Raw genomic sequence first — 12,126 nt, 5'->3', positions numbered from 1 at the left:
GGAGTTTAATTATTTGGTGTGTTGATTTTTGTGGCATGATGTGGAATTTTGTGCTATGGATTGGATAAATGTGGTGTGTTTTGTAATTGTGTTGTTGAGTTGAATGATGTGGTTTGGTGTCCAATTATGTGGTGTTAAATGGAAAGGTGTGGAGTTGAATTGTGTGGGGTTAAACTGTAGCGTTGAGTAGAATTATGCTGATTGGAATTGTGTGGCATAGTCTGTAGTATCTATGTGGATTGTTGCTATGTGACAGTGGTTTATGTGGGCTGTATTTATGTGGTATTGAGTAGAGTATAATTATGTGCAGTTGAATAATGTTGCGTGTAGTGGTATGATGCTGTTATTTATTTCATGCTATAACCTCACTTTAGGTTAGGTGATGTCACATTATGTTATTGAAGCCATCCTGTCATATATTATTACCTGGTCACAGTCTCTAAATTGAGGCCACAGCGGGAATGAACACCTGGGAACAAAACACTGGCAGCTGTGCAGATTAATGCGCTTTTCATGTAACCTACCACTGAGCTTGTCAACGTTGTACACATACCTCTGCTACTAAGAGACTCAAACCAGAGCAGAAAAAAACTTACCTCTTGTGCCTAATAAATACACTCTACACCTACTTCGGTCTTTGGAGAGTACCATTGAAACATGAAGTGCTTGTTAGGTAAAGTAATTCCCATGTAACTTTTAAACAAAAAAAGAAACACCGAAATAAACAACTCCTGTCCGACAGATAATTGATATGGCGCTTAACCGTGGCGTAGGAGTGCTTCGAACCGTATCTATTTTTCACAGGTAGTGGACACGAGGTACAAGGAAATGTAGTGATCTGTCCACTACCGCACATTTTAGTGAATTGAGTAAGTGTGGAGCAGAGTAAAAAGAACACAGAAGACACAATGCACACATCGTTTTTGAAAAATGTGTTTAATATTCCACGGATCTGGTGCAGATTTGTAAACAACGTCAAAATGTTACGATATCAAAGGAAGTTTTCTTATTTCAATTATTAAAAAGTTGCGTAGAAAAAGGTAGGTTTAAAGAAAAAATAAATGAAAACGAGTTTGAGCTATTGACATTGCAAATGATAAAGCCTTTTAATTTTATTTTCGTTTTTAAATCATAAATAAAAGGCATAGTCATTTACAATGCCAATAGCTTAAAGTCGCATAAATGCAAGACCTATTGCATTGCAAATGCTTGTTGTTAAAGAAGCCAATCCCGGTTGTAAGGTTTAATTCACGGACTGTCCATGTAAGTAGCAGGAGTAAGGGTGAGGGTTGGTGCGTGCTTCTGTCAAGCGATGGGAGTCATTGGGTGGGTGTGGATGGGGCGATAAGGGTGGACAGGTGTATTTTATCTGGGTGAGAGGGATGAGCTGGTGATGAGAGAGGAATGGGGCAGTGTCTTAGAGCATGAAGCCAAGGAGGAGGAGGGTGGGGCTTTGTAAGCCACTGGTACGGAGTGTGGGTGGTCTTTCAGCAGGAGGTTAACGCCACTGAGGGCTTGAGATGGTGTCCACGTCTTTGTGGAAAGGGCAAATGGTTGAGAAGAAAAGTATGAACCTGTGACCTGAAGACCGAAGGGAGCAGAGGGAATTAATATAGGCAGGTCTAGTGCTCCCCAAAAGGAAAAGGAAACTCTCCTCGGTTACTTATCCGGTAAGACAGCTCAGTGGACTAATGCATTCATTGTAGAGGTCTCTAATCAGAAGGTCAAATCTTTGAACAGTAGTGGGTTCATTCAGCCTTTTATCCTGCTCAACTCATGCGAGCATCGCCCTGGCATGGAAGTGACAACACGGCGTATGGATACAAGCAAAAACCACGAGCATGATAAAACCCCTACCGATAATGAGATCAATAGTAACGAAGCAATGATTAACGAATACTAGTAAATGAAATGACAGCTGTGGAATGTGGCACAGTATGTGATTAAAAAATCACCTTTGTTGTAAGTACTGCAACTGGGCACATAATTATAATAATATTATTAAGAGTAATAATAATAAAAATAGAAATGCAGAAATTATTATTATTATTATTATTATTTTCGTTATTACTATTAACCAGAAAGTGATCATATTGATTATTATAATAGGAATAACAACAATCACATCCTTACTGTTAATAACACTTGTATTTTATGCAAATAATAATATTATTATTAATAGTAAGTGTATTAATAATAATAATCTTGCCATTAATAACACTCTTCCATATCGTTCTTTTGTTGATGTTCGATAATAAGGGTAATGATGACAATAATAATAGCAAGGATGATGGCCCGTTTGTGCTTGTGTATTTTTTGTAAACGTCTAAATTCCGGTTTGTTTTCCCCATTTCACTGGCAGTGCCATGCAACGTTCCTCCTGAGCCTCGGCCTGTTCCCCTGATATATGTTGGGCATTGGCCGGAAACAGAAAGGCGCAGAATCGAAGGTGCAAAAAATCCCTCCCTGAGAAATGGCGGCATCGCCCATCGCCAGTCTTTGCGTCAAGGCGTCAGGGATGACGGGCTCCCGCTGGCCCCTGCAGCGTGCTGCACATCTGCAGAGCTCTGAGGAGGGTGTTTCCGCCGAAAGGAACGGAGTGTCCACCCATCGCTGGCCTAACACAGCGCTTCAATCTCACTAGTTGCGCTGCAAGTGTGCTACTGCTGACACTAGGCAGTGGCTGTGAGAAGTTGGCCTGGTATATGATGCTCACTAGTTCTAGTGATCACCTTGTACCATGCCAAGCAACCCTTATGATGATTGGTTGTAAGTCAACCTTGTAGACCAGCTATCCTAGTAGCGTGGGCAAAGCAGTCTTAGGCTAAACTCTGTAAAGGCATGTGAAGCAAGCTGTTTTACCATACACAATCCCCTTGAATACCACATGAAAGGACACCACACAGATATATATTGAAAATATATATAGATTTATTTCTACAAATATCCCCTATACTCTTTATGAGCACAGAAGCAAATGCGTTAAAACAAAACACAGTTTAAATATACAAAAGTTGCACAATTTTGGATGAGCCCTAGGGGCCACCTAAACCATATACTAAAATAGTGGTATAAGAACCACTATAGGGAAAGGAAAGAGGCCTAGGGCCTGGGGAATCGCTGGAGCTGTTCGGGACTAGCAGTGATGAAGTAGGGAAAGGCCCGCGGGACTCGGGTGCAGCGCTTAAAGCGCACGCATGCACCAATGCAATGTCAATGGTGCGTAAAAGTTTTAAAGTTAGTGTTTTAGGAACCTTCCGATGGACCTACAAGGATAAAACTTTAGACACAGGCACTAGAGGTGTATACCAGTGTGGGAACACCGGCGTTGCTGAGTTACCTCACCCACAGGAAACGGGTGCACAGGTGCGAAGTAGTGTCGGGTTTCGTCACGCAGGTCGATGGCGCTTGGAGCTGAAGATGCTGCAGGCGGGTCGTCGAGGAGAGTTCCGGTGGATCCAAGGGTGGATCTGAAGAGGTGAAGACCTGAAAGCAGAGGGGACAATGTTCAAAGTCACTAGCCAGTGACTACCGTGGAACCAGGATGGAACCAGGCAATGTCGGGTGCAAACAGGTGAAAAGGTGAAGATTGTCTCTGCAGCCACGTGGACACGAAGAGGTCGAGGATGTCCAGGTGTTGGTCACGTGCTGTCCCACGAAGGCGCTAGCTGTTGGCGGTGTCGGCTTCTTGATCGGAGCAAACAGGCCTTGGCTAATGCAAGCCACGCAGGAATCGATGCAAGCTTCTCACTCGGACCAGCAAGGTCAGAGCGGGTGCTCCTTTTCAGGGGAGCAAGGGCCAGTCTGGAGCAACCAGACCAGCGGAGTAAGTCGTAGTTTTCGTCGCCAAGATGGCCGCTAGCCACATGGCAAGTGGCCGGGATGGCGCGCCGAGTGGCAAAGTGCAAAAGGGCCCCACGCAGATCGTGGAGATGCTGGGGGGCTGATCTTCGGTGCAAATGCTGCTCGGTGTCGGGGTTTCTCAAACCCCAAAGCACAGCGTCGAGGGTGCCTCGGGTGCTGCGCAGTCAGCTTCTCGGGGGTCTTTCAAGATGTCCGGTCCCACGTCTCTCGGTGCCTCCGCGGGTCTCTTCTTTTCAGGGACTGTGGATCGGGCTCTGAGATGTCTGGGAGTCTGGGTCTTGTCAGGCTCTGGGCTCGGGCTCCGGCGAGAGGCGGCGGCAAAGCAGACGTCGAGTTGCTGGTTGGTGCCTGTATTCACAGGGTGGTCACTCCTTGGCCACAAGGGAGATTCTCTTCAGTCTTCTGTGCAGCAGAATGTCGAAGTCAAGTTTTCTTCTTAGTTTCAAGTCGAGTTCAGGATGATCTGAAGTCTTGGGACACAGCTCCTACTCTTATTCCAAATCTAGGGGCCGGATTACCTGCTAGGTCCCTCCTCTGGGTGGGACCAGGAAGGGGGGTGGTTGGTTACACCCCCTTTCCTTTGTCCAGCTTCGCGCCAGACTGGGGCTGGAGAGCCCCAGCACCGGTTTGAACTGGCATATGCACAGGGACACCTTGTGTGCCCCTAGGCATGTCTGTTTCTATTCAGCCCTGTCCTACCCAATACATAAAATCCTGTCTGGGGTGGTGCTAGCACCTCCCAAGGCAGGAAACCCTTTGTCCAAGCCTCCCTCGCTGGAAGGACTCCCAGCAGCAGGAGGTCAGACTTGTGTCTGTGGTGGCAGCATCCATTTTGTGATGCTGAGGCTCATGTTTAACTTTACCCGGGTTTCAGGTTATGTACATGTCGTGTCCCTCTAGAAGGGAGGAATGCTACCCCCGTCGTCAGAACTGGCGAGGGGGTAGTAATCCAATTCGTATGACACCTTACTTGACATGTTTTGATAAAGCCAAACCAAAGATAGCATTTAACCGCGAGGTTCATAATGCACTTAAGAGTATATGGTATGGCAGTATCATGGAACATCTAAAGGACTTGTTTCCGAAAGCTGCAGACAGGCTCAGCTCATGCCAGAGCACCATCTCACATATTTCCAAGCACTCTGCCTCCAGGATTGAAGAGGCCTTCCATAGGAGTGGCTGATAGGAACATATGTGTCCATTTTGGGTTAGATATAGGCATACTATACCTAAGTAAGGGGTGATTACACTGACTTACCCCAGCTGAGTGATCAGCCAGTTGTCTCAAATATGGAGGCCAGGGGTGGCACAATACGTGCTGCAGCCCCTGGTAGGCCTTGGAAGCACCTATGCCCTGGGTACCTGGGGTACTCTGTTACAGGGGCCAATAAGGTGAACCAGTTCCAATTGGGTATGTACCTAAGGTACATGGAGTCCATTTTAAGGAGAGAGCAATTAGCCTGGGGCCCTGAATAGCAGGATCCCAGGCCAACTAAGTCAAAAACCAGCTAAACACAAGGCAAAAAGTTTGGGGGTAACCATAGTCAGATATCCACCTTCCTACAGTGGCATAATGTTACTGTTGGCGCTACATACGGTCAGATTCATAGTTAGCGCTGCACATCCACTTTTCTACCTGCTGGTGCTGCACACTTCCAAAACCTACAGCTGGCATGCATGTGATTAATGCTGGTGCTTCATATGGCACTACTGGCTCGCTGTTGCACTGCATAGTATCACTGCTGGAGCTGCACTGGACTGGGTCACTGCCAGCGCTGCAGTGCCACAGTACTATTGGTAACGCTTCATCTTGAGAGCCTAGCACTGCACACAATACGATATCACCGCTGACCCTGCACGGCCCGAGTGCTGGTGATATGCAGTGGCGCCCTGTCACTGTTGGCGTTATGCAGCTTAGAGTACCCCTGCTGGGGCTGAACATTGCCACAGACTCACAACTGTACCCCAATGTGCCAGATGCTGGTACTTCACCTGTCACTGCTAGCGCTGCGCAGGATCACAGTTTCACTGCTGGTGGAGCTGCACTGGGTCAGGCTAGTGCTACAGTGTCACCTTGCTAGTTGTAACGCTTTGCAGTGTCACAGCTAGCAGTTCACATTGCCACTCCTGGTGCTTCGCAGTGTCACGATTGGCGCTGCACATCGTGCAGTGTCACAGCTGGCACTACACAATGCACTGCTTCCGCTGCGCAGTGTTAAAGCAAAGAACCCCCGGGCACACATGTAGTTCACGCGCAGAAGAGCTCGTGCATTTCCAGCCCTCTCTCCATATAAACATCACATGCTATTCCATTTGGAGGTGGTGCGATGTAGCTTAGGATCCAATGGCGCCACTTTTCGGTGTGCTGCAGCAATTGATTGAATAGTTCCACATCACGCATGGCACCTGAGGAAATGTGAGGGATCTACAGTTAAAAGGGTCTATCAAAATATATAAATAGATAACTTACTTTCCAAAGAAACCTGTGCGTTTGTATGAGACTGGGATCCGATCCTTCAAATCGATCTTCAATTCTTCCTCTGCAGCTCAAACTTTTTCTTCAAATTTGTCAATGTTAGCTACCTGCATTCTGTACATCAGTGCTAGACGCTATGAAAAACATGCAGTGCCGAGGACTCGAGGTAAGCGCACCGCCATGTTGGATTGGGGGTTGTTTTCGATTTATTCAAGGCTGTTCTGCTAACTGTACTCTCAGGAGAAGCACAGCTATCCCAAACCGGAAGTGGGCGTGGCAGAACGGAAGTGTCGTAGAAGAAGCAGCTTCTTGCAGTAAACACGACACGGCGCCAGCCCCTCTCTGTGCCGCTCGGAGTACTGAGGGCGATCTAAAGGGACATGCAGGTAAGTGATCAGCAGGACTCTGCCCCGGAACACCATGGGTGTCAAGACCCACAATGCACCTCTGACTGCGGCGGGGGCGGGTGGCGGTGATTTAGCATTTATCCCCGTCTTATGAGTCTCAAGTGTAGGGTGCTATACATGCCCGAACCAGGGAACAAACCGATGATATAGGCTTATCATAGCCCTCACCTTGTACTTTCCTGTGGGGCTTACGGACCGCAGAGTATCCTTTGCAGACATTTGGAACGCCTTCATTGCTTTATTACAGCATTCTGACTAAGGGTGTGTGTGTGTGTGTGTGCGCTTGTGTGCGTGCTTGTGTGCGTGCTTGTGTGCGTGCTTGTGTGCGTGCTTGTGTGCGTGCTTGTGTGCGTGCTTGTGTGTGTGCGCGTGTGTGTGTGTGTGTGTCTGTGTGTGTCTGTCTGTCTGTCTGTCTGTCTGTCTGTGTGTGTGTGTGTGTGTGTGTGTGTGTGTGTGTGTGTCAACAGATGTGCATGGCGCCGGGCTGGACGTGCGCGTCCACAGACCAGAATCGCCGCGCGTGCCCCGGTCTGTCTCCCTTGAGAGGCATCTCGACGACAATAGGTCTCGAGAGCGAGACCTAAAAAGGGATGTCCTCATGAGAGGTTACAAATGAAGACAAGGCAGTACTAAGGAGGGACTAACAAGTCTATTTAAAAATTAGAAGCCAGCATTTATGAAGGACCTTGACACAAGCCAATGACAAATATGGGCAGCGAGTGGGCGGGGCTTCGAGTGCATACTTAAAAACAGCATGCCTTGCTTGCGCTTCCCAGGCTCGACCTGAAAACACAAGGTTCCACATAGAACAAACTTGGAAGCATGCAATAGGATATAGAATTTCTTACATGAATCCAATGTGCAGTTAGCTGGTGTAAAGTTCCTGTTGTGCTAGCCCATTAAGCTTTGCAAGTCGTAACATTAGTTTTAAAAATAATTTGATTTACAGCATTTAAACCATCTATACTAGAGTCTTCTAGGTCATAGCTAATTTAAATGTGTTAAATATTTATTCTTTTTCAAATCCATACTTCTGGCTAGGCATTGACTTTTATTGCTTGTGAGTACTATTTTATGTTGTATCTAGCACCATTCTACACATCACCTCCCATGAGCTACGCCTTGACAGTTCAACAATAGTTACCACTGGTGAATCAAGGGCATTATGGATACTTGCAGTCGGCGTATTCAGAAATCGGGCTACAAAGGAGAACACTACCACTGATAAACACCCTAACTGAAAATTAGTTGGTATAAGTCTTTTAATTTCCTTAATACTTACACACCAATTATTTACCTAGCATATGACAACAAATTATGAACTACATATCGAAGACCGCCTCTTTCTTTTCCACCAAAAGCCTTAGGCTCCATAATAGAGCGAAAAGAGTTATTGTACGGTAAAACTAAACTTTTCCATGCAGGCTTCGATCTACGTCTTTTTTTTTTTTCCAGGGGACACTTCGGTCCTTGCTGGTGTATACGGCCCTGCAGAAGTGAAAGTCAGTAAGGAGATCTTTGATAAAGCAACAGTGGAGGTGATCTTAAAGCCAAAGGTGGGATTACCAGGTAGGAAACAAAAATTGGGAATAACTGGAGTGAACTTCAAATCTCAACTTGTGCACCGCAAAGATAGTAGTCTTTGTGTTATTTTGTCTCCTAAGTAGCATGTTTAGAGCATACAATTCACAGTGCACCTTCTGCCTGTTGTTTTTGGATGTCAGTCACTGCATTGATGATTTGTCTTTTTGTTTCCAATTAAGTGCTTGTTTTCCTGTATACTTCCTTTTCTGTGGTGAAACTGAAAAAAGAAGTTTGTTTTACCTGAAAATATGCAGGGCCGTGCTTACTGGCCACGTGATGAACTGCGCTCTGTTGCCTTTGGACTAGACTCACGCTAAATAATTGCCACATTTATACATAATCCCTGTACTGTGCTCAAAGTGTCCATGATTTTAAAAAAATGTTCGTGCTATTTGTAGTAGTAGAAGTTTGTAATAGGGGTTCTTGTTTATAGAAGGTGAGCTCACTGGTGCTGAAACTTAAGGGTCAACAGTAGCCAGTTGAACATATCGTAGAATATCATAATTTTAAAAAGTAGTATAATGTGCGCCAGAGAAATCACTCACAAATGATTGCACAATTCCAAATGATCAGAAACTCCAAATGTACCAGACACCGAAGCTGTCTGCCCTTCAACAAAATAAGAAAAGCAGTCATTTGGGCATTGAATCCCAGTACGGTGCCAGCAGACCCTGCAAAAATGGTCTTTTAATGTCAAAAATCAATAGGAAGCTCATTTAAAGTAGAGAAGTGGGATGAGGTGCCAGACAGTTAATAGCGATTACCCGCAGTGCAGAGAAAATGTTGAGCCATGCAGCTACTCCTTTGATTGTCTTTTTTTTGTAGGCGATTCAGTGAAGGACGTGAGGCCCAGTCTATAGGTCTATTGCAGAAAGTAAAGATGCCAAGTAAAAGATTGTGCTTTATTTTATTTTCCACCGACAGGAACATGCAAAATTCTATTTGAACCTTATCTGCTGTAATGGTTCTGAGAACGGCATCTATTGTCCTCTGATGCGGTGTCTTGAAGGTAGTTGACAAACCTACATGTATATATCTCTTTTTAAACTTGGAATTTCTTGCAGAAGCTAAATCAGAAATAGTACAGAACAACCTATTTTATTCTGTAACCACTCTGTGCCCCCTTTGAAAGGAACTTGTGAGGCACATCATTAAAACATAGTGGGACAAGACTTAATTGCATATGTGCCAGAACCCCTTATGGAGAAACACAGGGCATGCAGGGACTACTGGGCCCCACCGGGGTGGTTGAGGCCTTTTACTCCTAATGTCCCGGGGTCCGACCTACTATGGGTCCTTAGCAACGGGGCCAAGCAGGGCTGGCTTTAGTGCTGGTGGCACCCGGTGCGACAACCATTTTTGGTGCCCCCACACCTCATGACCGCCTCCTCGGATTCTCTCACTACCACTAGGCATAAGTGCCCCTTATCTCTCCATTCATAAGTTATTGCCAAACACAGCGCCCACCCTGAGGTCGGCGCTCCCTCCATAGGTCAGCGCCCAGTGCGGCCGCACCAGTCGCACTGCACTAGAGCCGGCCCTGGGGCCAAGTATCCCTCTGCACCTTACTCTGTGTTAGCTGTGGATGGGCTGTCCAAAGGCTACCTCGGGGGATAGGGAAGTGTAGATACAGGTTAGTGAACACAGTTCGTATAACTCAAAGTGCACTCCGCAATGTCCAGTCAAATACTTATTTTTGTATGAAAAAGAAGTATTTTATTGGTAACTCTATGAATTCAAAGAAATAACTACATTCATAAGCAACAACACAATCCCTTTGATGTTCGAGCTCTCATGTTTCTCTGGCAAATTCCTGTCCCACCCTCGTCCTTGCACTGTGGTTGGGGTTATTCTCCATTCAATGGTGGCCACATCCAGGGAATGCTCACCAGTAGGCTTACTCAAGAGTTCCTTTTTGCCTTTTATGAATTAGTCAGCTGTCTGTTACCACAACACCTTCGGCAGCAAGTTCCCCGGGGCCCAACAGGGCCGATTAAAGTCATACCCGCTCCTGCAGCAAGAAGACGTTTGGCATCTCAGTGGGTGCCCCAACTGCAGGCACCTAAAAGTTCTGTGTTTGTTCAGAGAAGTCAGGCTGCTCGTGGCACACCCGGAAGGTTCTCTCCCGAGCGGCGCTGCCGGCTTTCCCCAGTGATTGGAGAAGCTCTCATCATTTGTACATTCAATACGTCTGTCTTCTCCAAATGGAGGAGGGAAGATTATCTCCGGCTCCCAACCGTAGCCTGGCGATGGTGCAATGCTCTCCTCTGCATCCTCGCAAAGTCCACTGTGTTGGTCAGGGCAGTTCTTGATGCGTGGGCTTGACTCACTGGTGGCAGCTTCTATTCTTCACAAGCAATGGCCCAAACGTTTTGCAAACAGACAGCCTCTCCTGGCTTACAGGGTTGCATCGCTATGTCTGGGCACTGCACAGACTCCTCTGGTGTAATCACCCACACCAAGGCAGCCCCTTCTTGTACACGGAGTCGCCACTATGGCACACACGAGTCTTTGTGCGCTTGTTATATAATCACTTCAACGGTGGCCCCCTCTAGTATACAGGGTCACAGCAACAGGAAGATCCGGGCCTGGCTTTCCCGCAATTGTTCTTGATGCACAGCTGTGTCCACTGCAGCCCTCTTTTTTCATATGGGCATTGCAGACTCACTGTTGCACACGGGCAATGACTCAATTGGTGCCCCTCTGTATACTTGCACCTCGCACAGGGAGTCCTCTCAGTAGGGCTCCCCACTGGACCTTGCTCCCTCCACGTCTCTCCTCTTCCTCACAAGGCCACTGGACATGGCAAGCAGGCAGTTGCTAGTGCTCTAGGGCAAGTGGTCTGGGTGATGTCCCCGTGCCTAGCAGGGAAGACTAGTAAGCCTTGTCCCCCAGTTGTGTTCACAGGCAGACGTCTTGCAGAGCGTCCCCTTCTAACACAACCCGTCTAGCTGCTTGATAGATGACAAATGTGGGGGTTTCAACCTCCACTTCTTATTGCCCATTTCCTGACAACACATGGGTCTGAATCTTTGAAGAAATTTATGTTGGAGTTCTCCTTTCTCGCTCTTCTTCCATCTTGAAATGCTGGCTGTCACAGCAGTAGAGACACCAAAGCTGGTTGTCCTACAGCACGGGCCATGAAAGTGACTGGTGTTCACATCTGAATGTGAAGCATGCTGATATGTGCAACAGAAGGATGATCCTGGACTCTCAGACCCACTCTTTATGATTCCCTTAACACTCCCACCTCCTTCCTGAGATGTGTCCAGGCCACTTCCTTGTGATCTATCACTGAATCAAAAAACGCTTTTTTTAAGTGTACAGGGGGAGTCTTGCTTGCCCTTCCTCCAGTTTGTCCCACCCAGCTCACAGGAATTCAGTAATACACAAATGTATCTTGGGGGGATTCCACTATGCCTTATGTCTTCATCATGCGGCTTGAGCTTCCCAAAATGGAACTTTCAATGGATCCTACATGTAGGCACACTCAATGTACATACCCAGCACATACACTGTCCAGTACTGTCACCCCCATGTATTGTACCACTTTAGGCGAAAACACATCCAGTACACACTATTACTCTATGGTCACTGGATAGTACTGTATCCTTTCTGTATTGTGCCATTGTGGGCTATTTGAAAACACACACTGCTAGTGCACGCACTCACCATGCGCATGTTGCACAACACTTCACCCTTCATATATTGTATTTTGCGCAAGCACACATACACCCAGCACATGCTTTCATTTTGCAAACATTATACAGCACTAGATCTCTGTTGTAATGTATT

At 46.6% G+C, this 12,126-nt stretch overlaps 1 protein-coding gene across 1 annotated transcript in view; it reads left to right on the top strand.

The window, feature by feature from the left end:
- Positions 1 to 12,126, top strand: part of EXOSC5 (exosome component 5) — a 188,324-nt gene that overhangs the window by 25,941 nt on the left and 150,257 nt on the right. Inside the window, exon 2 of the mRNA XM_078661064.1 lies at positions 8,203 to 8,316. Coding sequence (XP_078517190.1) covers positions 8,203 to 8,316 — 114 coding nt within the window. The remainder of the gene's footprint in view (positions 1 to 8,202; positions 8,317 to 12,126) is intronic.

The sequence above is a fragment of the Lissotriton helveticus genome, chromosome 9, assembly GCF_964261635.1.
Source record: "Lissotriton helveticus chromosome 9, aLisHel1.1, whole genome shotgun sequence".
NCBI lineage: Eukaryota > Metazoa > Chordata > Amphibia > Caudata > Salamandridae > Lissotriton > Lissotriton helveticus.
This window is presented reverse-complemented; position numbering and strand designations above follow the sequence as displayed.